The sequence below is a fragment of the Dermacentor andersoni genome, chromosome 2, assembly GCF_023375885.2.
Source record: "Dermacentor andersoni chromosome 2, qqDerAnde1_hic_scaffold, whole genome shotgun sequence".
Taxonomy (NCBI): domain Eukaryota; kingdom Metazoa; phylum Arthropoda; class Arachnida; order Ixodida; family Ixodidae; genus Dermacentor; species Dermacentor andersoni.
Window position 1 is genome coordinate 239,042,353 of NC_092815.1, and position 27,357 is coordinate 239,069,709.

The 27,357-nt window shown below is 48.1% G+C and overlaps 2 protein-coding genes across 5 annotated transcripts in view; one reads left to right on the plus strand and one right to left on the minus strand.

Annotated features, from left to right (window-relative positions):
• lt (vacuolar protein sorting-associated protein light) overlaps positions 1-25,326 on the minus strand; it is a 184,138-nt gene extending 158,812 nt beyond the window's left edge. Inside the window, exons 1-2 of one of the 2 annotated variants that reach the window (XM_055075699.2) lie at positions 25,036-25,318; positions 24,806-24,832 (exon numbers count right to left, since the gene is read on the minus strand). In XM_055075699.2, the coding sequence (XP_054931674.1) occupies positions 24,806-24,832; positions 25,036-25,059 (51 nt within the window). In that variant the 5' untranslated portion in view covers positions 25,060-25,318. Of the gene's footprint in view, positions 1-24,805; positions 24,833-25,035 lie in introns of both variants that reach the window. The other variant, XM_072286637.1, reaches the window with a different exon arrangement.
• A 137-nt stretch (positions 25,327-25,463) lies between these two features.
• Positions 25,464-27,357, plus strand: part of LOC126539902 (uncharacterized) — a 112,150-nt gene continuing 110,256 nt past the window's right edge. For all 3 annotated transcript variants that reach the window (XM_050186716.3, XM_050186717.3, XM_050186719.2), the window contains exon 1: positions 25,464-26,387. The gene's annotated coding sequence lies outside the window, so the exon portion shown is untranslated. The remainder of the gene's footprint in view (positions 26,388-27,357) is intronic.

Sequence of the window (27,357 nt, forward strand, 5' to 3'; positions counted from 1 at the left end):
AGCTTAAAGGGGCCCTAAACCACTTTTTACCCAAGAGGAGAGATGCATCTGAAGTTAATATGGGCTACTTCAGAAATACTTTGCCACAAAAATCATAAGAAGCCAACAAACACCGACACCAAATACAACATAGGGGAAATTACTCGTGCTTAATAAATGAAAATAAGGAAACTATAAGTTAATTGTAGAGTAGAGCGTCACACGCGAAACGCGAAGGTTGTGGGTTCGGTTCCCACCTGCGGCAAGTTGTTTTTCCATCCACTTTAATTACCATTAATTTATCGTTTCTTTATTTTCATTTATTAGGCACAAGTAATTTCCCCTATGTTGTCCTTGGTGTCAGTGTTTGTTGGCTTCTTATGATATGACTAATAAAAATCGGGCCCCTCGGTTAACCCCCTTTCTTCTCGTTTGCCACAAAAAGTACTTCAATGCGTTCAACAGAAGCAGAGTTAGTGGCTATTAAACACGGCCTTCACAGTGCTTAAGCTCCTCCTTCAATGGCTTCCACACAAAGACTACAGCAGAATGGGACGTGCCCACAGCACTCCAGCTCTTAAACGTCACGATGAGGTGCAGTTTAAATTTGATTTTGAATGTCAACGCAGATGCCAAAACTTCCGATTTTGGCCCCTACGACCTGCCAAATGTAAGCCAAATGCAGTTGTCCTCAGTGAGCTTCAGTGTGCACAGCCATGGCCTCATTGCGGCACCCCGGGGCGGCCGCGGTATCCACGCCATGTAGCTGACCGCAGCTACATGCAACTATAGTGCGCAAACACAGCATTTGCTTTGTGCACGGCAGGGCTTGAGTGTATGCTCGTGCCCATAGGCTACAGTCTGAACATGCTATGTGGTGGGGACTGGCTTTGTCCTTCACCAGCTTCACCGACGGATAGTAGTCGCATCCAACTTGCACATTTTTTGAAGCGCTATCAATTAGTTTGCCAAGGTGTCTAACCAGGAGCGGCCAGGACTGAGCACACGCTGGCAAGTGTGTGCGTAGTCTGACCTTAAGCTTCATGTGCTTCAAGGCTAGTTCAGAGTTCAAAACTAGTCGGAGTTAGCAAGACCCGCCAGCTATGACACCGATAAGTAGGGCGGCCAAAGTTTAATTCCTATGCGGGTGGTCGAGTGTGAGCAGACGATAGTTGGCTTCTTCCGGAAGTATGTAATTATTATCGAAATTCAAAAGCACATTTTCACTTAAGTCAGCACGTTTATTGAACTTTACCAATAAATATACACAATAACAGCAGGAAGAAGTGCAGTGATCCAAACATCCTCCTTGATTGATGCCAGCTATTGACCAATAGCAGCTGTGTATGGAAATCTGCTTCATTACAAAATAAAGTGTTCAGAAGAGAATGACGAGCAGACTTCTGTTGAAAACAGTTTGCGAAAAAAGTGATTTCATGCTCAACATACGAGCTCCACGCGCCGCGTATGACAGTAAAACTTGGCTGAGATATTCACAGCAGTGCATGCTATCTGCGGACTGCTTTTTCACCAAGCCAGAGGGATGGTTCAGGACCCCTTAAGGAAATAAGGTTTCAAATTATTTTAGGTGGTTACAAATGGGAATGCTGCATTACTCCAGTTGGCTTGCAAAATCACGCAATGAAACAGGACAGAAGTAAAGAAACAAGTACAATAAACATGACGCTACTTCCAACTGGTGTTTATTAAAACACTAGCAAAACATATACCCCAAAAACAAAGATATTAGGCAGACAATCGAAAATGTTGTCGTTAATGTGGTTAAGGCCATGCGTGTGCAAGGTACCAGAGTTTTATTTTGTTTGATAATGATAAGGACGAAGTGCTGATGCTGTCTTCTCCTTCAGAATGAATTTGCGCTGGTTCTATAATTTCCAGTGTACACTTGTCCCCGTCAAAGCAACTAATGATAAAATTATGGAAAAGTGGCAAGAACCTACATTTCCACAGTGTAGCGACAGGTTGCTATTGCCTTCTTGCGAACTAGATTATCCTGCTCATTTATGTGGTATTTTAGGCATCTGCTAGCTATAGCTCAGGCCGACCTCTCTGCCTTTCTGTAAATGAATTTCTTTCTATCTAGGCAACTGCCCATTCAAGTAAAGTAATTTTAGCCACACAAGTGTGGGATGAGGTAAAACCTGCTTACTGAAGAAAAGTTCTGCAGTTAGAACCACTAATCACCGCAAACAGTATGTTCAATGTCCAAGTGGTGTGCGTGGTCATTGAACATACCATCTACGGTGATTAGTGATGCAAGTTGCAGAGCTTTTGTTTGATAGGCAGGTTTTCCTGCATAGCTGTTCCAGCTTCACGGGGGCAATTATGGCAACGATATTCCGAAGGCGAACACTATGTCGGCACTCCATTCTTGTCGTTATTGAACAAAAAATTCTGGTACCTTACACATGTGCTTTAACCATATTGAATAACATTTTCTGCTGTGTCTGCTTGGTATTAATTTGCTTTTTTTCGGCATGCTCTTGTAGGAAGTAGCGCATCTGGTAAAAATATAGCTGCTTAGCCTACAAGGAATAATGAACACCGGAAAGTGCGAACATACAAAACAACATATGGCCAACAAACACTATGAGACAAGTTACCCAGACTACTGAATACATTAGCGAAAAACAAGTTCAATTTAGAGAGTGTAACTATATAAAATAATTATGCATTCTCTTCAAGCCCCTATTATCTATTTTGAAGTTCTTTTCATTTCATTTCACTTCTTTCTAAAATGTCACAATTTATTCATTATGAACCTTCCTATTGTTAATATTGTTGCATCCAAGTGCAAAAAAGAGACATGGAGATCTCAAAGAAAAAAAGACCAGGCAGCAGCAATTCGTGCTGTTTGTAGCTGGCTTCAAGGTTTAAATAAACCTATTCCCCCTACTCGTAACAGTTTGGTGGACGTGCAGGGTACACCTTGTAATGGGGTAGCCTATGCTGCTACAACGAAGCTATCGACTTGCTGGGCTTTCGGCACCCTCACCTGACATACCTGAAGAAGCCTGCCAGATTCCTGAAGACTCTGACCAGTACTACCACGTGCCACTCCCTTTTAGAGAAAAAGCTGTAGAAGATGTTGATGAGTTATTCACCAACTACAGAAGATTGAGCCGGTCTAATAGTTGGGACTCCTACGCACAATTGTCCAATGTTGTGGTTTCCCATACCGACACAGCACTCATCTGGTATGAGAACCATGAAGACATACTTACTTTATGGGTTTTGTCCGGGAGCTCAAAGCATGTTTTGGGGACTTCAGTGTAAAACAGAAACATGCTGAACAGATGCGTTCGCATAGGAACCAGGTTCCCGGCTAGACCTGTTCTACATATATTGAAGAAGTGCTAGAACTAGAGATAATAGCCAACTCTCGAATGTCCGAAATGATAAAGTTGGACATTTGTTGAAAGGAGTAGATGAAGGCGTTTAAAAATTTCCGATCGGCAAAGAACGCTTGAATTTCTTGACCGACGTCACTCGTCACTTCAGAACCTTTGAAACGCTGAAGATGCGATGGATAACGCTGAAGTTTGGTCGCTTGGTTAACATCACAATGGTGGCGAGTGTGGACACAAGCTCATGTATTGACCTGCCGTCAACCATACGGCAGATTGTTCATGAGGAGTTGCCCCGCCAAGAAGAGATGTCCCGTCGCACACCTGGCATCACTGATCACCACACAAGATGACAAACACGGCCATTTCAACCAAGTGGCAACCGATGGTTTACACAGCGACTGTTGAGTGTACGCCTCGTGCACCACCTATAGAGGCGCCACTGATAGCCACCTAGCGGGCACTTCCAACAATATGCACGGGAGCAGTAGCAGACGACAACCCTTTGCAGCAAGGACGGCTGAAGTTCGCGGCTGCGATTTCTCTTTTGTTCGAGAGCCAGACTGCTTCTTCTGCGGTGACAGCTGTAGGAAAGACGCTGACCTCTGTGGAAGCATGTATGAACACGATGTTACTGGTGTTTGGGACAACATGGTCCACATACGTGCCAGGTGTGTCTCGCAGAAAAACGCCATGAACTCCATTTACATGAAGTGGAGCTCATGTTAACTAGCCGATAAATTTTGTTGAGTAATGCGATGTCTCAATCGTTCTTTTTTTAATTTTACCCTTGCCGTAATGCTGCTTCTGTACCTTAATAATAAGCACCCATCGTTAGTGCAGACTTATATCAAACAAATCCGCACGGTGCGATGTATGCATATGCCGTAGTTATTTTTTCTGCCGATGAATACATGCGACATCGCCGAATAAGTGCAGTCAAAGTCGCCTCAAGAAGAGTAATTGTGAACTTATTGATGGAAACGCATACACTAGTCAATGAAGTGACCAAACGCACAGGTTAATAAAAGCGTGTGTTAGTGCTGCATACGCCGATGAACTACCGTTCCCGCTGCAGTTATTGCAATTTTAAGTTCCCCAAGGGGCAAAGCTAAAGTCTGACTAACTTTTCAGTACCTTTTTTTAATGTTACTAGAGAGAGGAGCCACATGACATATTTAAAGGCAGTGCAGCGCCAGTCAAAGTAGATGAGCGCTGGTGGCAAGGCCGGGTTTAGTCCTCTGCGGCGTAAGCATAATAAGAAATAATTCAGTTGAGTACAAAATTCACATGCAAGAAGGAACTACATCGTGAAACAAACAAATCACTCGACGTGTTAATTCTGCTTAGATAGCATCGAGGTGTGATAACTTCCCAAACGTGACGCAAACTTTTCAGAAAAAAATGGAACAAAAATACCATATGCAGCAACTATTAGCAATTCTTGCCTTGAACTACCTATTTTCTAAACATATTTCCCAAGAAACCACAATATCTAAGATGCCCTCGGGAGAAATAAATAAAGCTGTTAAAGAATTACTTGCTTTGTATCATTCCTATAAGACACAGCGTGATTTATAGCCTTTACAAACGAGGCAGGGTGAAAACCTCGCAGCTCAAAAGAATCAACAAGAGTTATGCATGAAGCAATTAGCAACAGTTAAACATGTGCAAAGCCACGCATAAAATAGATGTCGAAACATGAAGTGCGCAACAGCTGGTGCGAAGATTTACCGGGCCACATAAAACCAACAATTTCAGTTCTTGCAAACTTCAGTAGCTTTAACATACAACACAATGCGTTTGTGCAGTCATGCTGCCTAGATAGCGCAATGCGGTAAGGAAGTGGAAAACAATATAAGCGGCAAATGGCATTCCGAACTTTAGTGAAATGCCTTTGAACCGCATGCTGCAGTGCAGACGAACTTCGTCGCTTACGCGTATATTTATGATCGAGTGGAAAAAAAAACCACCGACGCGACAAAGGAAAGGATGAGACAAGAAATTTCCTGCTGAATGGTGGGGATCCACTGCTACCGTTGCTCCCGCTGATGAGGCTTTGTGGGGAATGATTAGAACCGTATCGCCGGTATGTTTTCGCCGGTATTTGGGTCCCACACCCTGTAAACAATACTTCTTCGACATTTCTTGAAGCCTCGGCCCCCCCGCACATGCGCAGGGTGTTGCCTATTTTGCTCTGAAAATGTGAATAAGACAGAGAAGCACTATCAACGCCACAACAAACTATGGCGCACGGCTGGCTCCTCTCCCGTGTGCTCTGCGCAAAGCCGCCACCAGTGGCACGTCCATTGGCGCACACTACGCGTATAGATATACCCCACAGACGAGAGGGACCAGGAGCCATCAAGATTCTGACTACAACCGAAGCCCTCGTCGCATGCACTCTTCCAGGTGGCCAATGCCTAGCCATGATGAATTTGATTAATCTGCTGGCTATGCAGTCAACATGAACGTGAGTGACTAGATTGAGAAGCACTGAAATTTTCGGCGCGTGCCGGTGTGTTCCCAATGTGGTGTTGCGGGCCATACAGCAAGGTTTTGCAATTGCAAGGACGACATTTCCTACAAGGCCAATTCAACTGCTGTACACCACTTCTTGGTCAGCTGGCGCTCCTCTTGGCAATGATTACTGACAGAGAAGCTTTCAGATCTGCTTGCTGGCATCTGACAGGAGTTTGACGCCTCCACCATCCTCCCATGAACCCTGATTACCTCGATCTCCATCGCCACTGCATCGCTCTGCCTCACCTTCGCAACCGGAAAACTAGCTAGCGCAGCCGATGTGGGTGAGGTCGCTCGACACACGCTATCGTCAGAAATGCCCCCTCCACTTATTACGATAAAGAAGAAAGTGCATGTACTTGTTGACGGTGTTTCTACAATGGCTTTAGTGGATACCGGAGCAAGTGTATCTGTAATCAGTCTCACTTTTAAGGGTCTCTTAGGGATCAAAGTTGTATTTTGGTGGGACCAGGCTGAAACATTTTGTACAGTCAGTGGTGAGCCTGAGCCATTGCGTCCTCTTTGTGTGTGCCCTGCTGAAGTATCCTTGGGTGGTGGACTTTTTGCGACGGAATTTGTAGTTTTTCCCTAATTGACACACAAAGTGATTTTGGGCATCAGCATTCTGCGACAGTGCAGTGCAACTGTCGATTGCTACAAGGGCGAAGTTTTTGGCGATGGCCATGTTTTGCACTGGCTCAGAGGAGACGTGCACTCACGGTGAACTTCATATCTCTATAGATACTAGAGAGCTTTAGAATAGGGGCCCTAATAGTTTGGGGCCCCAAAGAGCTTTGTGGGTGTTAGCGTTGGGGCACGCAGGAGTGAAGAGTTTTAGAATAGGGCTTTGCATTTGCGGATAGCGTCTTGCGCTGATAGTACCACTACGGCGTGAAAGAAAAGCTATTAGAAATAATTAAATAAAATATACCATCTTATGATAAGAATAGTAATTTTGAATTTCGTTTACTCACGTTTAATTACAATTTAGAGGTTATTCTGTAAGCAGCAACCAATTAGTTGCGCTAAGTTTTGAGTACCAACTTTACGTGCCTTCACCAGCCAAGCAAAGCCATGTTAGGCCTATGAGCCATAAAATTCACAATCGAATTCGGAATCAGCTGCATCTAATGAATCAATCTTCATAACACACACTAGCTGAGAGAAAGCGATAACCGTAATCACTTCTCCTAGCTTGTGAACTTCACGTGTTACAATGAATCGAACCCAGTTTGGTGCTAGGTTAGAGCCGTCGCTTCGATAGGTGCTCGCCATGTTTGTTTACGCAAATTTTTTGGGGCAACTTTTGGGGCTCCGGCTAAATCAGTGAAATAGCGTGCCCGACGCAGTTTGCGTCTCGCGCATGCGCAGTGCCTTCGATGATATTTCTTTGGGGCCCCAAGACATTTGGGGCCCGTATTCTAAGACTCTACTATCGTGCCGGTGTCGACCGCCATGTGCATTCTGGCTGTCTGTCGTCGTGAAATTACAGACAGTTTGAGCACTCCCATTGCCAGTTGAGACCACACAGTGAGGGACAAAACCATTCTTCTTCACATAGTTTAGATGCCTCTATAGACCCAACGCATCTAAACTATGTGAAGAAGAATGGTTTTGTCCCTCACTGTGTGGTCTCAACTGGCAAAGGGAGTGCTCATTTGTAGACAGCTAACTGCTCAGCAGAATCTGTCTTGTTACCCGATGGCTTGAAACTCACCTACTTTACAAAATACATGTCTTTGTCCTTGGCCACACTGACATATTCGCCGCGTGAACCTGCCAACCTTCGCCACGCAGACACCAAGCTTCTGTCTATGATAAACAAGTCACTAAGCACAAGGGAGAGCCATACCTTGGTGGATACACATTCTAAGCATCTGTCAGTGTTCGACTTTGCACAGCCGGACAAAACATTCTCGATTCGAGAGTCTCTACCACCATGCTATCGATATGGGATCTGCATGCCCCATAAGCCACAAGACATATCAGGTCGTGCTTAACGAGTGCAAGATAATTGAACAAGTGAGTCACACGATGAAAAATGGTGTAATACAAAAGTCCTTGAGTCCTTGGGCAGCTAGCTTGGTCATACTCGTCAGAAAAAAAATATGGTAGTTGGAGATTCTGCATCAGTTATCGGCGTTTAAATGCTGTGACTAAGAAGACGTCTATTTGCTGTCGCTGTTTGATGATGCAATTGATTACCTTCATTCGGCCTCTTATTTTTATTCAGTGTACCTAAGCTCAGGACATTGGCAAATCTCGATACACCTGGCAGACAAGGAGAAAACAGCCTTGATAACCCGGGATGGATTATTCAAGTTTAAAGTGATACCCAGCAACCTTCGGAAGGTTCATGGACACCATTTCGCATGGGTTAAAGTGGAACATCTGTATGTGCTATCTCGTCGCCGTTGTTATATTGGGACACACATTCAGTGAGCACAATACATGCCTGGATATTTTCCTATACTGCATCAAAAACGTTGGCCTGCTTCTTAATGCCAAGAAATGTCACTTTGGTGATTGCCAAACCCTTGTGCTGGGTCATCTTGTTGACAAGGACGGTATCCAGCCTGATCTTCTCAAGACGGCAGCCATTGAAGCATTCAGTGCACTGCAGCCAGTGAAGCAACTTCACAGTTTTCTGGGTCTTTGCTCCTACTTTCGACGATTTATTCCTGGCTTTGCCGAAGTTGCCTATCCTCTGACAAGTCTTCTGCAGAAAGATGCACGGTTTTAGTGGGCACCTGAGAGCAATTTCGCATTTCATCAGTTGAAGTTCCTGCTGACCCCCTTCCTGCCTCCTTCACCACTTCAATTCTACAGTACCAACAGAAATCCACACATATGCTAGTGGCGTTGATCTAGGCACCGGCCTGGTACCTAGATCACCTGATACCTAGACCGTCAACTAGGTACGGTCTAGGTACGACCTGATACCTAGACCGTCAACAAGTGCTTGTTTGCGGGTCAGCAATTTCTATCTTACTTGAGTGGACCCCAATTTGTAGTTGTCACAGACCACCATTCCTTGTGCTGGCTCGTGAACCTCAGAGACCCTTGTGGGTGCCTTGCAGGCTGGGTTCTGAGGTTACAGGAATATAACTTTGTTTCGTGCAAGAGTGGTTGAGAACATGCTGACACACTGTATTTCCCAGATGCCGCTTACCACGACAGACTGTGATGCGGACAATTTTGATCCTCTTGTTGCCTCTGTGGCAACTTATTTTCCCAATATCGATGTGTTCAAAGCCAAACAATGGATAGACACCGAATTGGAGCCACTCTTCACTTCGGCCCGTTCTGTTGCAACAAGCAGCTACTGTGTACGTGACGGGCTCCTGTACAAAAGGAACTACTCAAGCATGGGTGCATGCTTCTTCTATTGGTGTCAGAGAGTCTCTGGCCAACAATCCTTCGGGCTGTGCATGATGACCCTACCTCCAGTCACTTAGGCACTGTGAAGACCCTTCATCACAGTCAAGAATGCCTTTACTGGCCCAGGGTGCGACATTTGGTTGAGTTGTATGGGGCCGGCTGCACACAGTGCCAATGTTGGAAATGTCCAATCACTACCTCATCTGGTTTTTGTCAACCTGTGCCACCTACCAGCTGTTGGAATTGATCTCTTAGGCCCTTCTCCTCAGTCGTCCAAGAAGAACTGCAGGATAATTGTCTGTGCCGGCTACTTCATGTGCTAGTGGGAGATGGTAGCCTGAGCACACTACTGAGCGCATTACTGAGTGCACTAATCAAACGATCACCAATATGCTTTCCATATATGTTGCGTCCGATCACAAGAACTGGGATGAGGTTCTACCGTTTATTACTTATGCATACAATACCGCCAAACAAGAGACAACTGGCTACAGCCCCTTCTTTCTATATGCTCGCCTACCTCGGTATACGCTTGACAGTGTCCTCTATTTTTACCACCATGGCAACCCTACGGTCACCAATGCACTATGCCTTGCTGGAGAGGCTCAGCGACTTGTGCGTCTGCAGACTCTGGTCTCGCAAGAACTCTAAAGCACACAACGACACACAACATCGACCTGTTACATATCACCCTGGGTGATCTCGTTTGGCCTTGGACTCTTACAAGGAAGCGTGGTTTGTGCCACAAGCTGCTGGTAAACTATGATGGACCCTATGCTGTCCTTGACAAGATCATACTCCCGCATGCCTCATGAACACTGGTAGATGATCTGCTAGGACAAAAGTTGCGCATGTCACCAGGTTGACATCATACATGCCATGACAAGCCAGTTGACTCGCCCTGTGGGCTTCGTCTGTGAGGACAGGTATGTTGCGCCCAAGTGCGAAAAAAGGGGTGTAGAGATCTCAAAGAAGACAAGACTTCAAGGCCTAAATTAACCTTTTTCCAGTACTCATAACAATATGTTTCTGTAAGCTTGCTAGTGCTTTTGCATATGGCTTTATGGAGCTGTGCAGCTGCCATTTATGGGCCCTGTGGCTTCGTCAAGGTATCGATCTTGGCAGGTTTCTCTGCTTGCCTCCAGCATTAGTAGGTATGTATATGTTGCCCTACGATGCAAAGGAACTCATTATGAGTATTTATTAACATAACAGTGTTAAGGGCTTCGTGTCGCAGAAAATATGGCATTGGCGTCCCGCTTCGACAACCTTTTTACAAAACAATCATTCCAAATTACGCACACCCAACCAGGCAGGCCCTCTATGTAGTGCAAAGAAGTTACTGAACAAATTTAATTTCTCAAAGTAAAACGCACAAAAGAAAAATTGTAAAGTATGACTTACACACACCCTACAGACACGATGGCGTCGAATTGTAATTTGAATATAGTACGAGAAAATATAATTCCGTTAGGCGAAAACTCAAACACAAACCCCTTTCCCAGTGTTTCTACCATTCATACAGTGGCACGCCGAGTTCCTTGCAACACCTTCAGATGGTGCTCACCTCTGCACATTGTGGCCGACTCAAGAGGCTACATTTCTACCAGAAAGCTCACCTTCGTGCATAGCATTCGCCGCCAGCGTTTCACGGCAAACATTACGATTCCATAATCCGCAGTTGCCGGGAAGCATGAGAAGCAGTCAGCTATCGAGCTCCACTCTTAAAGGCAAAGCTTGAGCGTTTTCAAAATTTTTCTGTGAACATCTTAATGCCAATGAAAGTAGTGTCGTGCTTTTATGTGCACTTGTTTCTTTGTACCTGTCCTGTTTTGTAGTGCGCTTTTGCAAGTTTAATATAAATTACTAGTATGTCTAAGTCCACACCATGTTAGTCTGGTTAAGTTAGATTACGTCATTTAGTTAAGCTGAAATTATATAACAAGTAAACTTCGCAGTCTTGGGCATACTACAGAAGTGTCAGCAAATATACTACCACAGCCTGAAAGACTCACATTGTACAATGCCGTTTTCTCTTTTCAATTGAATTACTGCCATTTGGCATTGGGTACTGGCACAAAGAGGCCATCACACAAATTGGTTGTGTTACAAAGCGATGCTTTGCATTGTACCACAGGTCTATCATACAATGTGCACATATCTGAATTCGGCAGATTAAAAGCCATAAAAATTTGAATTCTTTATAGGTATCACTTGATAGCAACCCCGCCCCTCCCCCAATTTAGCTCTGAAGTAACTAAAAATGGTCACTACGTGCACACTTTGGCAAATTCAACAATTCACCCAACCTTTTGCACAACAAGGCATCATCATCATAATAATCATCATAATCAGCCTATTTTATGTCCACTATAGGATGAAGGCCTCTCCCTGCAATCTCCAATTACCCCTGTCCTATGCCAACCGATTCCAACTAGCACCCGCATTGCACCACCTAGTCTTCTATCGTCCTCTACTGCGCTTCCCTTCTCGTGATATCCATTCTGTCACCCTAATGGTCCAATGGTTATCTAATCTGTACATTACATGGCCTGCCCAGCACCATTTCTTTCTGTTTGTCAATTTGAATATTGTCTATATCAGTTTTCTCTCTGATCCAAACCGTTTTCTTTCTGTCTCCTAATGCTTTCCCTAGCATTCTTCATTCCATATCTCTATGCACAGTCCTTAACTTGTTCTCAAGCTTCTTTGTCAGTCTCCAAGTCTCTGCTTTATATTGTCACCCAGCTATGACAACTAAAACAGTTTAGCACCGACAGATTGAGAAAAAACGTCTGCCTTTAGCGATGGCTGGTCCTCGGAGAGCACGCGCACAACCACGAACTTCGTCGTTCTCGCCTTAAGGGTCCCGTGTCAACACGTGCAAACCTATTTCGCGTCATTGCTCCCCTCTCAAAAGAGACCGCCCAGCCGCTTCAAGGGCAGCGGACGCGCACTATGGGCAAGAGTGCCAACATGAAAAGACAAAAAAAAAAAAAAAACATACAGGAATGTACACAATGCTGAAGCGGTTTGTGAGGGTTGCTTAGCCCTGGCGTGCGTAGTACGGCTTCATCCGTACTACGTGGACGACTTCAGCACGGGGACGGCGTCGGTTCGAGCCAGGATCAGAGGTTTGAGGCACCACCTCGTAGTTCACATCACTGAGGCGGCGTACAACTTCGTAGGGGCCGAAGTAGCGGCGCAACAATTTCTCTGAGAGCCCGCGGTGTCGGATAGGTGTTCACACCCACACGCGGTCGCCTGGTAAGTACTGGACATTCCGTCGGGTCCGGTTGTAACGGTAGGCGTCGGTATACTGCTGGGTGCGGATGCGATTCCGAGCAAGCTGGCGAGCTTCCTCGGCTTTCTCGATAAAATCTTCAGTGTTGTCATTCCTTGTGGTTCCGTGGTCTACCGGGAGCATGGCGTCTAAGGGGGTTGTAACGCGACATCCGTAAACAAGCTCGAATGGCGTAAACTCGGTGGTCTCCTGCACAGCGGTATTGTAAGCAAACGTGACGTATGGCAAAATTTCATCCCATGTTTTGTGTTCCCCATCAATGTACATGGAGAGCATGTCGGCTAATGTTCTGTTTAGGCGCTCTGTTAAGCCGTTAGTTTGGGGATGATAGGCTGTGGTCTTTCGGTGGTCGGTGTGCGTCAGTGTGACAACTTGTTGCAATAATTAACAGGGATAAGCGGGCTAGTTGGTGGTCGTTAATGGAATGCATCCATTGTTGCAATAACTCCGCTGTTAACGCCGCACCGCGGTCAGTAATGAGTACAGCGGGTGCACCGTGGCGAAGCACGATGTTGTGGACGAAGAAGCTGGCGACTTCAGCAGCAGTTCCCCGCGGCACAGCTTTCGTCTCCGCATAGCGAGTTAAATAGTCAGTTGCCACGATTATCCACTTATTTTGCAAGGAGGACGTGGGGAACGGCCCAAGAAGGTCCATTCCCACTTGCTGGAACGGCGCCGGAGGCGGATCCAAAGGCTGAAGGAGGCCGGCAGGCTTGACGGGTGGAACTTTACGCCTCTGACAGTCACGGCATGTTCGCACATAGCGCTGAACCGACGAAAATAGGTGTGGCCAATAGTATTTTTGCCGTATGCGCGCTAATGTCCTCGCGAAGCCTAAGTGGCCGGCACAGGGATCGTCGTGACACGCCTGTAAAACTTCCTCGCGCAGTGCCGCCGGAACGACGAGAAGGAACGTTTTCTGGCTGTTCTCGAAATTTTTCTTGTACAGGACATCGTTTCGCAGGCAGTACGACGTCAATCCTCGTGAAAGTGGGCGTGGGACAATAACGTCAGCTCTCTCGAGATATCGGATGACTGGAATCAGCTCAGAGTCTGTACGTTGATAGTCAGCCATGCGCACCACGTCGACGACACCAAGAAACGGCAAATCTAGCTCCAAGTCGGAGGATGTCAAAGGAATAGGAGAACGTGACAAGCAGTCAGCGTCGCTATGCTTATGGCCAGATCTGTAGACAACAGTTATGTCGTATTCCTGGAGGCGGAGGCTCCAACGAGCGAGGCGACCTGACGGGTCTCGTAGATTGGCAAGCCAGCAGAGCGAGTGGTGATCACTGATCGCTCGAAATGGCCGGCCGTATAAGTAGGGTCGGAACTTGCTGATGGCCCACACGACTGCTAAGCATTCTTTTTCGGTCGTTGAATAATTAGCTTCTGCTTTTGTCAGACTACGACTGGCATACGCAATTACACGTTCTGCGCCATCTTGCCATTGAACCAGAATGGCCCCGAGTCCTACGTTGCTGGCGTCGGTGTGTATTTCAGTTGCCGCGGTGTCATCAAAATGCGCCAGCACTGGAGCGGATTGAAGGCGTTTACGCAATTCGGTGAAGGCCTGCTCTTGTTCTTTCGTCCACGCAAAGGGCACATCTTGTCGCGTCAGTCTCGTGAGCTGTTCAGCAATCCTTGAGAAGCCTTCAACGAAACGACGGTAGTAAGCGCAGAGGCCCAGGAACCGCTGAACAGACTTTTTGTCTTTAGGACGAGGAAACTCGGCAACGGCAGCGAGTTTTTCTGGGTCTGGTCGTACTCCTTGGGAGCTGACCACGTGGCCTAGAAACTTGAGTTCCTGGAAGCCAAAGTAACATTTTTCAGGCTTGATGGTGAGGTTGGCCTTGCGTATTGCGGTAAGAACACTTCGTAGCCGGGTGAGATGTTCATCGAACGTGCTGGAAAACACAACAACGTCGTCTAGGTACACTAGACGCGTCTGCCACTTTAGTCCAATGAGTACAGTGTCCATCATTCGTTGGAACGTAGCAGGAGCGGAACAGAGACCGAAAGGCAGCACTTTAAATTCGTACAGCCCATCGGGAGTCACGAAGGCGGTTTTTTCACGGTCACGCTCGTCCACTTCGATTTGCCAGTAGCCTGACTTTAGGTCTAACGAAGTAAAGAACTGAGCACGACGCAGACGGTCCAAAGCGTCATCGATCTGTGGCAGGGGATAAACGTCGCGTTTGGTGACTCGGTTAAGCCGTCTGTAGTCAACGCAGAAGCGGAGTGTGTTGTTTTTCTTTTTTACTAGTACGACAGGCGATGCCCACGGACTTGTCGACGGCTGGATGACGTCATCCTTTAGCATTTCTTGAACTTGACGCTTAATCGCCTCCCGCTCCATAGGTGACACGCGATACGGATGCTGACGAACAGGCCGCGCCGACTCCTCTGTAACTATCCGGTGTTGCGTAACGGAAGTGCGCTGGACTTTGGATTCCGTGGAAAAACAGCCGGAGAATTCTGTCAGTAGGCCCAGCAGCTGATCCTTCTGGACATCTGCTAAGTCAGCGTTAATGTGGACGCGGGTATTCAGGCTGGCGTGAGTTGTTGCGTCCGGTGAAGTCACTTGTAACGTGCTGATATCGGAGAAGTCAGCAATTTCGTTCAGGAATGCCACAGCTGTACCTTGAGGGACGTGCTGATACTCATGGCTGAAGTTTGTCAACAAAACTTGCGAGCACTTATGCTGTATTCGAACAAGGCCCCGGGCGATGCAGATGTGTTTTTCAAGCAGCAGCGGGATATTTGCCTCGGCAATACCCTCATAGCCGTCGAATGCGTCGCAGGTGACGAGGGTCAATACGCTGCTCCTTGGCGGCACCGTGATGTTCTCGTCAACAATCCTCAAGGCGTTGACATACGTGTCGTCAGTGCTGCTCCCTGCTAAGGCCTGCGCCGTCGAAAACGTTACCCGCGACTTTTGTAAGTTGATCACAGCTCCATTAGCCTGCAGAAAGTCCATTCCCAGAATTAGGTCCCTCGAGCAGCTTGGGAGGATAACAAAATCTCCGAGGTACGTAAACCCACGAATGCTCACTCGCGCTGTGCATCTCCCTACCGGGGTTAGCAGATGGCCTCCTGCAGTTCGAATCTGCGACCTTGTCCACTCGGTAGAAACTTTCTTTAGCTTGCAGGCAAGGTCCATGCTCATAACTAAGGTGTCCGCTCCAGTGTCGATTAACGCCGTTATTTCTTCGTCGTCTATGGTGACGGGAATGTTCGACATTACTACCTCTCGTAAGGTGTTCGACTCCGTCTGTACGTCTGCGTCGTTCTGTTTTCGTCGTTGTCGTCGTAGTGGAGGATATTGCGTACGGTCGGCGTCAGCGGCCTCACCTCCGGAGGTCGCTGAACTCAGTTTTCCCGACCCGCCGGGCTAGGCGAGCGGCGTCTCAGAGCGCCGCGAGTAAAAGCTTAGCTTGGTGATGGTGACCTGTAACGAGCAGGAGACGATGAACGGGGCTCCGGCCATCGCTGATCATCATTGCGACGATTTGTGACGAAACTCTCTATTTCCGGCAGCCGACCAGGTCGTGGACGAGGTGCATTCGGCAAGAATCCACGAAGCCCCAGATGACGATAAGGACACATTCTGTAGATGTGCCCGGCTTCACCACAATGAAAACAAAGGGGGTTGTAGTCTGTGGTGCGCCAGACGTCGCTCTTCCTAGTCCTTGCTTCGGCGATGTGCGGTGGGCTGCGAGGCGGCCTGAAGCTTACGTCCATTTGTTGAGTGGGGTGTACCATGCTGCACGCACTTGAGGGTGGCGGACGGCGTACTGCTTCAGCGTAACTCATTTCGGCGTGCGGTACCTGCTGTGGTGCCTCGTACTGTCCAGGAACATGGACGGCCTGTCGGACCTCGGCGCACACCATTTCCGCAATGGAAAGTTGTCCCACAGGGGCAGTGGTCGTCTGCGTCTTCTGCAGTTCCTCCTTGACGTCAGCCCTGATGAGTTCTCGCAAGGCGCCAACGTCGTTACCGAGGGTAACGGCAGAGAGCTCCCTTGAAATCACGGCGTCGCAGTTGTTTTGCCTGGCCCGCTGTTGAAGGGCCTTTTCCATAGTACTGGCTTCGTCATGGAACTCTGCAAGTGTCGTCGGCAGATTTCGAATTAGGCCAGCAAAGATTTCCTCTTTGACGCCGCGCATGAGATGGCGCACCTTCTTTGTTTCAGTCATCAAAGGGTCCGCACGTCTGAAAAGCCGATTCATGTCTTCTACGTACGCAGTCACTCGCTTATTCGGGCCTTCAATTCTTGCCTCCAACGCTAACTCCACTCTCTCCTTGCTGTCCGCCCTGGCGAAGGCATTGAGGAACTGCCTACGAAATTCTTCCCATGACGTCAGTGTCGCCTCGTGGTTCTCAAACCATGTTTTCGCGGAATCTTCAAGAGCGAAGTACACGTAACGTAGCTTACGCTCGTGGTTCCAGTCGTTGAGGTTGGCAACCCGGTCAAAATGGTCAAGCCAGTCATCGGCGTCCTCTGGAGCACTTTCGTGGAACAGATTCGGCGTCCGGATGTGATTGACGACAACGTGCGATGCTGCAGGAGTGGCAGGAGGTGGTTGGGTCATCATTCTAGTTCATTCAGGTAGCAGACCGTGCTGTGGCTGGAGTCCCTGGAGGCGTCGGCTGGCACGTACGTGCACAGGGGTAAGCTCGGTTGAACTACTCGCCGGGCTTAGGTCTGGGGTATGTTCCGGAGATCTTAACATTGACCGTACCCAGCACATCCACCAGAAATGTCACCCAGCTATGACAACTAAAACAGTTTAGCACCGACAGATTGAGAAAAAACGTCTGCCTTTAGCAATGGCTGGTCCTCGGAGAGCACGCGCGCAACCACGAACTTCGTCGTTCTCGCCTTAAGGGTCCCGTGTCAACACGTGCAAACCTATTTCGCGTCAATATGTTAGCACCGGTAAAATGCACTGATTGTATACCTTCCTATTTAATGATAACGCTAAGCTTCCAGTCAGGAGCTCACAATGTCTGTCGTATGCGATCCAACCCACTTTTATTCGTCTGTTAATTTCCTTCTCATGATCAGGGTTCCCTGTGATTAATTGAGCTAGGTAAACATACTCCTTAAGACTCTAAAGGCTGAGTGGCGATCCTGAACTCCTGTCCCCTTGCCTGGTTATTCATCATTATCTTCATCTTCTGCATATTAATCTTCAACCCCACTCTTACACTCTCTCTGTTAAGGTCCTCAATCATTCGTTGTAACTTGTCTGAAGTGTTGCGGAATAGAACAATGTCATCGGCAAACAGAAGGTTGCTGAGGTATTCGCTGCAGATCCTTACTCCAAAGCCTTTGCAGCTTAATAGCCTGAATACTTCTTCCACGCACGCAGTGAATAGCATTGGAGAGATAGTGTGTCCTTGTCTGACCCCTTTTTTCATAGGTACCTTCCTACTTTTCTTGTGTAGAATTAAGGTGGCTGTGGAATCTCTGTAGATATTTTCCAGGGTATTTACATAAATGGTCTGTACTCCTTGATTGTGCAATGCCTCTGTGACTGCTGGTATCTCTACTGAATCAAATGCTTTTTCGTAATCTATGAAAGCCATATAGAGAGGCTTATTGTACTCTGCAGATTTCTCGATAACCTGATTAATGACATGGATGTGATCTATAGTAGAGTATCTTTTCCTGAAGCCAGCCTGCTCCCTTGGTTGACTAACGTCCAATGTTGCCCTTATTCTATTGGAGATTATTTTGGTAAATATTTTATATAAAACTGGCAGTAAGCTAATGGGCCTATAATTTTTCAGTTCTTTAATGTCGCCCTTTTTTGTGGATTAGTATAATGTTTGCATTCTTCCAGTTTTCTGGGACCCTTGCAGTCGATAGACACTTCGTATAAAGAGCCACCAGTTTTCGAAGCATTATGTCTCCTTCATCTTTGATTACATCGACTGGGATTCCATCTTCTCCTGCCGCTCTTCCTCGTTTCATGTTTTGCAAGGCCCTTCTATTCTCATCGCTAATTATAGGAGGAGTTTCTGTATCCCGTTCATTATTGCTTCGAATGGAGTTCTCCAGAGTCCTCTGGGTGCTACAGATCACTATAGAATTCTTCCGCTGCTTTTACTATACTGTGATGTGTGGTGCGCGACATGGTGCGGTGATCGAGACGGTCAAGAGCAGACGACAAGGAGTGCGCGCGCCGAGGCAAAGTCCGTGCTGGAAGGAGAAAGACGACAACGCCGAAGAGCATCCGGCACGTGAACGCGCGGCGCAAGAAAAACAACTAAAAGAAGAAAAGCAAACCAATTAGAAAAGACCACGGGGCATCAGGCAGCCAATCGGGGAGTGCCTAATCGGCCAGAGAGAAGAAAAAGCGTGGTGCGCTGGCAGAAGGGGGAGACGCAGAGGAGACGCCAGGAGAGTTCCAGGAAGCGACGGCAGGAGGAGGTCAACCACCGGAGCGGGCGTTGAAGACGGGCCGTCAAGTTCCGGGCCTGAGCCACCAGGACTTCACCCGACCGGGGCCTCCTGCCAACCTGTTCCTGTGCGTCGCCCGTCTACCCGAGCGTGCCGCCAGCTCCTCAAGGCCGGTGAGCTTCTGTGCTCGTGGGTACGATGAGAACAGTCTGGCTACGGGCCCGAGTTCTACGCCAGCTGCCCGACCAGAACGCCGCCCCCGTCTGTCGTGCCGCCTGCTGCCCGAGGCCGGCGTTCGAGCTTCTGTGCCCGTGGGCAGGACAAGAGCAGTCAGGCTACGGGCCCGAGCTCTACACCCAGCTGCCCGGCCAGAACGCCGCCGCCGTCTACTCGTGCCACCAAGCCGCCTGCTTTACCTCTCCAAGCCAGAGCTGGCCAGCTCCAGTCGCCCGGTCAACCGACTTACACCACGACCTTTGGTGAGACCGGCGCCACTCCTTTCGTCAGCATGTCGCCGCGTCGAGACTGTTGTGTGTCCCTGCCGTCGTGGCAAGCCCGGACTCGCGCACTAGGTAGCTCCATACTAGCCCCAAGTGTGTTTCTTTCTGCGATTATGTCTATTTGAGTGTTTCTTTTATGTTTTCTATTTTTTTCTATTTATTTTAAGCTTTTTTTTGTTCCATTAAAAGTTTGTGTGTGTGTTCAAACCAACGGCTTCGTCCTCAATTGGGTTCTCGGAGGCTCCGCCTAAGAGAACCGTTAAAGCATTTGAGTGCACGAACCTTTGCCCCCATATTTGGGCATCACATATACCTTCAAGATTGCTGATGTTATTACCCTGCTTATCATTCAGTGCATACACGTTGGTTTGTCCTATCCAAGTTTCCTTCTGACTGATTTTAGGCTGCATCCCTTTATTACGGCTTCATCAGTCTTTCTCATGTTATAATTTCGAATATCACTTATTTTCACCTTGTTGATCGGTTCTGACAGTTCTGCAAATTCTATCTTATCTCTTGAGTTGAACACTTTCATTCTTTGTCGTTTCTTTATTAGGTCCTTTGCTACTTGGGAGAGCTTGCCTACTGGTTGCCTTGCCTCCCACTTCAACTGCTGCCTCTGAAGCCAGCCTAGCCTCGTTACGGTTTCATTCATTACCTCTATGTCAGCAGCATCATCTCTATGTTCTAAGGCTGCATATTTGTTTGCAAGTACCAGCCTAAATCCTAAATTTGTCTGCTTTTACCCTTACGGCCTCTAAGTTGACCTGTTTCTCCTTGACCAATTTTACTCTTTCTCTGTTCAAGTTAAGGTGAATCCTAGCCCTCCCTAACCTATGATCACTGCATTCTACCCTACCTATCACTTCTACATCCTGCACTATGCCGGGATTGGCAGAAAGTATGAAATCAATTAAATTTCTTGTTTCACCATTAGGGCTTTGCTAGGTCCACTTTCTGTTGCTACGCTTCCTGAAAAAGGTGTTCATTAGTCGAAGCTTGTTCTTTTCTGCTAATTCTACTAATCTCTCCTCTAGCGTTCCTAGAATCGATGCCGTAGTTTTCAGTTGCTTGTTCATCAGGCTTCTTTTTCCCCACTTTTGCACTGAAGTCGCCCATTACTACAGTATACTGAGTTTGCACTTCTCTCCTCGCTAATTCAACATCTTCATAAAACTAATCTACTTCCTCATCACTGTGACTGGATGTTGGACCGTAGGCTTGTACTACCTTTAATCTATACCTCTTATTAAGTTTGATTATGACTACTGCTACTCTCTCATTAATGCTGCAGAATTTGTCAATGTTTCCCGCTATGTCCTAATGGATTACGAATCCTACCCCGTATTGCTTATCTGGGAGACTTCTATAGGAGAGGACATGGCTGTTATTCAGCAATGTATAAGCCTCACCAGTTCTTCTAATCTAACTAATGCCTATGATATCCCAAACAACGTCTGATAGTTCTTCAAAGAGTCCTGCTAAGCTAGCCTCCCTCTAGAGGGTTCGGGTGTTAAACATTGCAAGGATCAGTTTCCATTGGCGGCCTGTCCGGACCCAGAGATTCTTAGCACCCTCTGCTGCATTACAGGTCTGACCACTGTTGTGATCCGCCATTCACCTAGGAACACCCCTCGGTCACAGCTCACATGATTATAAGGAACGGGCCGACGCTCTTGTCAAAAGGGTTCTCAACATGGATGAATTATGACCAGCGTGGGAATACCTCGTTCAGGAGAGGTTTGAGCAATCAGCAATGATACAGCTCTCACCTGTCAGCAGCACAACCTGGTGTGTCCAAGCCGGAGATGTGCTTAGTGCGACGATCCGGCCATCACCAGTCAGAGTACGATCGGAATCGGCGAAAAGGGCAACCTACCTCCGGAGTGATGGGACCTGGTGTCATTGACCTCTTGACACAGGACTGGGGGAAGTGACTAAACAATAATCATGCAAGGCATAAAAGGAGCCACGGACAGCGGGAGTCAGTGGCGACTACCACTTCATCATCAACTTTTCTGTTTTACTTTGCATTTTCTTGTACCTATGTAAATATATACGAGTTTGTCTAACGTCCTGAATATCGGACTCAGCCTTACGTTCACTCACTCCTCCACGAGGAAAGAGGATCCCACGTCTTCGAACCCCAAGTCGCAACATTGGATGGCAGCGGTGAGGTAGTCTGAGCAGCGCTTCGACTTCGGCATGGTGAGCGCACAACCTTTTCTCCTTGAGAGTTGCCAGGCTTAACGTGGTTCTTCCTGGTAACAAGGGTGTTAGAAGCCTTGTTGAAAGATACCTTGCTCCAACACTTAATTCCTTGAGAAACTTGTCAACAAAAGAGAGGTAGCCATGGATTGGAGGAAGTTGCGAACGGACCTAAACACGATATACGGGGAATTCGGGATTGATTGTGGGAAGCAGATAAAGAAGGCAGAGGTCATCGATGCGATAGGGGCAAGTGGCAGAGATGAAGAGGAGATCGTGGAGGCTTAGGAGGATATTCAGGGTCACAGGGAACGCAAACACAAATAGGAAGAGGACCAGAGAAAGCAAGAGCAGGATGAATGCGAATGTGAAAGGGAAGGGTACCAAAGAAAGTGAGACCGGGATGAATGCGAAGAGTACCAGAGAAAGTGAAAGCAGGAAGAATGCGAAAGGGGAAGGCAGGAGCGAACGTGACAGCACAGAATGTGGATGGAGGGAATGGACAGGGAACTCCAGTATCTAAGGGCACAGCAGGCATGGTCTAGGCTGCACGTATTCTAGGATGGCAAAAACATAGAAAATTTTCTTTAATTTTCCATGAATGTTTGCGCAGAGGTGTAGCTGGACCGTGACAATTGGTCGGTAGGGTTGTTGGGGGTACTTCCCTGTAATGTGTCCTGTTGCTTGGCTCGCCTTTCTGACAAAAGCTTCCGGAATTATGATAAAGCCAAGAGTGTGTTATTCTGGTATTTTGGTATTCCTGCTGACCACATGAGGGAAAGCTCGAATGACGAGTGCAAAATTTCTCCTTTTGAAGAGACTAAGGTTGCGCGAGTAAACGATGAGCCCGAAAAGTGCGAGGTGGCGAAGTGCTCAGAGACAGAGCGCATTGAGCACGAGGTTGTTGCCGGTCTACGGAGCGGGGCCATTCCGGAGGGCGTCCCCTGCAGGGACGAGGCTTGTTCCAGTAGTCATGAGGACATTAAGGAGGCACTGGAGAGCTTCCTTGTATCTGAGCATTTGGGTGACTTTCTGGAATCGTCTAGGATAGACCAGATACGGTAGCGGCTGAGCCAAGAGAAGACTCAATGCCACAGAATGGAGAGGAAATAGCTCAAGGCGCCACCATCAGTGACTGCGCAATGCACTACGAACACTGAAACCGAGCTAGTGGCAATCTCGGAGAGCCCTCCTTGCGGGGATGAGGCTTGTTCCAGCAACACTATGAGGGTCAGTGTAGGGCTGGATACCTTCCTCGTGCCTCAGCACTTGAGTGACTCTCTGGCATTGCCAAGGAGAGAGATCGAAGAAGAGACAGTGGCGATTCCGAAAGGCGTTCCTTGCGGGACGAGGTTTTTTTCAGTAGCCCTAACAGTTTAAAGGAGGCACTGAAAACCTTCCTCATACTACCACACTTGGACGACGTTCCGGAATCGCCAAATGGAGAGAAGCTCATGGCGGTCAGGCAGGACAGGAACCCGGCGCTCGAGGGTTCTAGTGACACATTTGGTGACCACCTGGCAGTGAAAAATTGGTTCAGGCGGCAGAGGATCAAAAGAGCGAAGTATTCGGCGCATTGAAAACTTGCGAAAGAAGCCACATCACTGCGAGAGGGACAGGCGATTGCGCAGAGCTGAAAAGGGTTCGTTGTGGCGATTCAGGAAACGGAGGTGCCGCAAAAGGTTGATAGCAACAGGAGAGAGCTCGTCTCTACGAGTAGGGGTGCGGTGGAAAAATTCAACTGGACTCAGACATGCGCGTCGGAACCGGGCCAGTCGAATAGTTACTGAACGAGAGTGCGCCGTGAGAGCGAGGACTAAGGGAGAATGGGTATTCTTCCCGTGCTTACGGCCTCGTTCTTAATACATCGTTCAGGATAGGTTTGAGCAATTAGCAATGATATGGCTGTCACCTGTCAACAGCACAAACTGGCGTGTCCAAGCGGGAGACGCGCTCAATGCGATGATCCGGCCATCACCTGTCAGAGTACGATCGGAGACGGCGAAAAGGGCAACCTACCTCTGGATTGGTGGGACCTGATGTCATCGGCCTCCTAACACTGGACTGGGGTATGTGACTAAACAATAATCACGCAAGGCATAAAAGGAGCTATGGACGGCACGAGTGAGCGGCGACTACCACTTCGTCATCAACTTTCACTGTTTCACTTTGCATTTTCTTGTACTTATGTAAATATATACGTGTCTGTCTAACGTCCTGAATATTGGACCCAGCCTCACGTTCACTCACTCCTCCACGAGGAAAGAGGATCCGACGTCTTCGAACCCCCGAGTCGCAACACTGCCGCCTTGGTCAGGGGCTCTGCAGCTGCTGTGGAATGAGGGCCGTGGGTTAATTGTAGATATCACAAGGGAGGTTGTGGCCGAATACTGCACCAGGGAGGCGAATTACTGTTCTGGTGAGGGAATGTCTTTGTTCAAGTATAGTGGGCCTTGCTAATTTGGTTGTACCTGGATTAGTATAGCCCCACTCGCTCTCGGCATCTTTTGCTGGTGTCAGGCATCACCCCAAGCCTGCAGATGTGCACTTGAGGATGACAAATTCAGATCCACCATCATCAGAAAAAAAAAAAATTATTGCATGGCCAGAGACTAATTATGGTCTGCAACTGTTGCAGTTTTATTTGGTTTGCTGCTTGTGTCTTATCTAGAATAGCCACAATGGAAATGGTGTCTTAAATGTGATTTATAATGTTTCTTTTGTATTTTCAGTTCAGTAACATTTATTATGTATATTCTGTTATGTAGAAATTATCCTGCACCATTTGTTTCTAGCCGTCTTTGTTACCTGGGTGTGACGAGGCGTTGCAATGCAGCTTTTAACCCCGTTACCTTCACCATTAAGGTGCATTTCATGTACTGATGAAGTGAAATAAACTAAATCAAATAAAAGTTACCGGTACAGTTATTACCTGGATGCTGAAGAAGAATTAAATGGCTCTGGGACTGAGCAGGAAACGGCAACACGAAAAGTAAAAATTTCACTAACATTAGGCGTCCTCTAAACTACGTGATTTCAAGTGAACGCTCCCCTTCGAACAGTTACGAAACCCTATTAATACTGCACTCGGCTAATATGCTGGCTGAGGAAGCGTGAAAAAATACTTACCTCCTCCTCATCGGACAGCTCCTGGTCCTGTCACAGAAGAGATCACCATAAGGAACGTTACCAATTGCTGTATGAAAACACATTGCTGAAGTCAAAAGCATTTGTAAACATTAATGCGATCTGTCCACGCGATTGTCATTTCGCACGAGTTCACTTTATGGAGCATTCCTCCACAGAAACCGTTTCAACTTTACTATATGTGTACTAGATAAGAACGGGGCAGTACTTACCTGCTCCACGCTATCGGCTTCCATTTCTGTGAATCTTGTTATTCTTAACGAGAAGGAAAAAGGGGCAGCAGACTCAGCTCGGCCGATCAGTAGCTGACATAACTTTCCAATGGGCACTAGCACGTCGGGTTTGGAAGTCGACTGAAATCACAGTTTAGGGTGTCCGTGAGATGCTGTACTCGGGTTGACAGCAAGTATACAGAAGAAATAAATGACGCATGAGAGCTGACACTGTCTGGGGTCCTCCCTGTAGTCTAGTCTAGTCAGTTTCGCGACAAGCGGACACTCGCAGCTGTGAGCCCACGTGATCGCCTATCATGGCTACAGTTGGCTTGTCGATCGACTAACGAGGGCTACAATCTGTAATAAAATTTTTTCAGAAAATTTCTAGCAGTGACTGCAAGGTGTCTCTCGGTACTCGCGCAAAAATCAGAAACTCTTGGTGGCATCAGCGCAATAAAAGCGGTTTCTGTGCAGCAACTGCAAGTGCCGGGACGTTGTTTCGTTTTTATTTGTTAGGAATAAGAAGCATATGATAATCGAAAGGACAGCTTGCTTTGTCACGATAAGAACGAGCGCATTACGGCGCGAAAGTGCTCCGGATTGTCATCCTGCAAAAGCGCGCCCGCCGGAGGTAGATTATACGTTTAATAAAGCTACATATTATGCTGGAATGCAGAGTTTTTCTGGCCACGTGCTATCAGCAACGCCTTCTCGAAGTGGAACTCTTTGTTGTCGCGCGCGCGTGCGTGATTGATGCAAGGGGGCCGTATACTAATTAGAATATATTATTAATTACTCGTCTGCAATTACACGCCTGTTGATCCGATGCGCGCTGTCGATAATAAACGTTGTTCGCTATTCCCGCACTGCCCGCGTGGACCTGGGCATGGGTGAAATGTGACGAGCTCGTTCCGCGATGCATAGTCAGCGCGCGGATTTCAGCTGCGCCGCGCGTAGAGGCATCGCCACCAACCTCGGCCAGCACACAACAATGTCGCGCGCGCGGCCGGCCTAAAGCTGGGCGTCCCCGCAGCGAGCTGGCCGCTTTCACCTCCGTGCATCACGTCGTGACCACGCCGTGGAATATTGTTGGACTCTGTGGCAGCGGCGGCGACTCCGAGAGTGCGACGACGCCGGTGGGAGAAGTGATCGCAGAAAGCGGGCCTTGTTTATTATCATAATTTATAAGTTGCGGCGGGGGTTGGCAAGCCCGCGCGCCGCCGCAGTGCTTCGTCGGGGCGGCCGGAGTGGAGCAGCGCGGCGACGTTGACGGAGGGACAGCGCCGCCGCAGGCGCCCGCGGGGGCGCAAATTGCGGTGGCTGCTCATCAGCGGCAATTAGCATCCGTGGTGAGTCGATGCCGTCCGCGGGCGGCTGAATTCGAGTTCCTGATGCAGTGGCGTGCGTGCGCGCGCAGACGCGATCGCTGACCGTTATCATAATTTATCACTGGGTGCCCGCGCGACGCGCCTGATCGCAGATGCGTGCGCGGGGTGCAGCGCGTGCGCGTGATGCGACGCTTCCGGCTGTCCCAGAAGAGAAAGGCGCGCGCCACCGATGCTTCCTCGTTGAAGGTGGTGGCATGCAATTAGCGCGACCGCATCGCGGTCGGTGGCAGACCCGGGACGCAATATTTGCATAATTTATCTTGCATCCCGCGGAGAATGCGCGCATTGTTTCTCTTCGGCACGTGCGACAATGTTTGTGCTCGCGCGACTGAAGAGGCAAGGGCTCCGAGCGGTGCGACGCCTTTGTCCGCGCGGGACCCAGCCTAGACTCGTCCCGTGTGGGGACCTGCGAGCATCGCTGCGCCTGAAAGTTGCGGGAAGTCGCTGTCGCGCGTGTTTGTTGGCGAATAACTTGGCCCACTGGTCAGCTGCTTCACTCGTACGAGCGCCTGAAGGCGTCGCTGCGAAAAAGGGAAACTGAAAGAAGACTGCTGCCATCGCGCCTGTCACTTGCGCGGCTGAAACCACAAAAACATCACAAGAGCTTCGCTGTTTGTTATACATTCACACTGTGCCTTGTGGGGAGGAAGGCGCTTGCATACAATTTTTGTGCACGGATTCACATGCGTTGCCTTTACGTGAAGTAAACCGCTAGGTTCCAAGGCTCCTCGCCTCCACCGAGGGCCTCTTAAAATTAGCTGCAAGTTGTTTGTAGACGAGCAGCTGCCATCAGCAAAAGGTGGCTGCAGCGGAGAAGCTGCGCTAGACCGTAGTGGCGGCACCAAACGTACTTCAAAATAATAAAAATCTCGTCGCTTTCCCGCGTGTTTCAAAACATTGTGCAGCGAGCATGCAGAAACTTAAGAAAAAT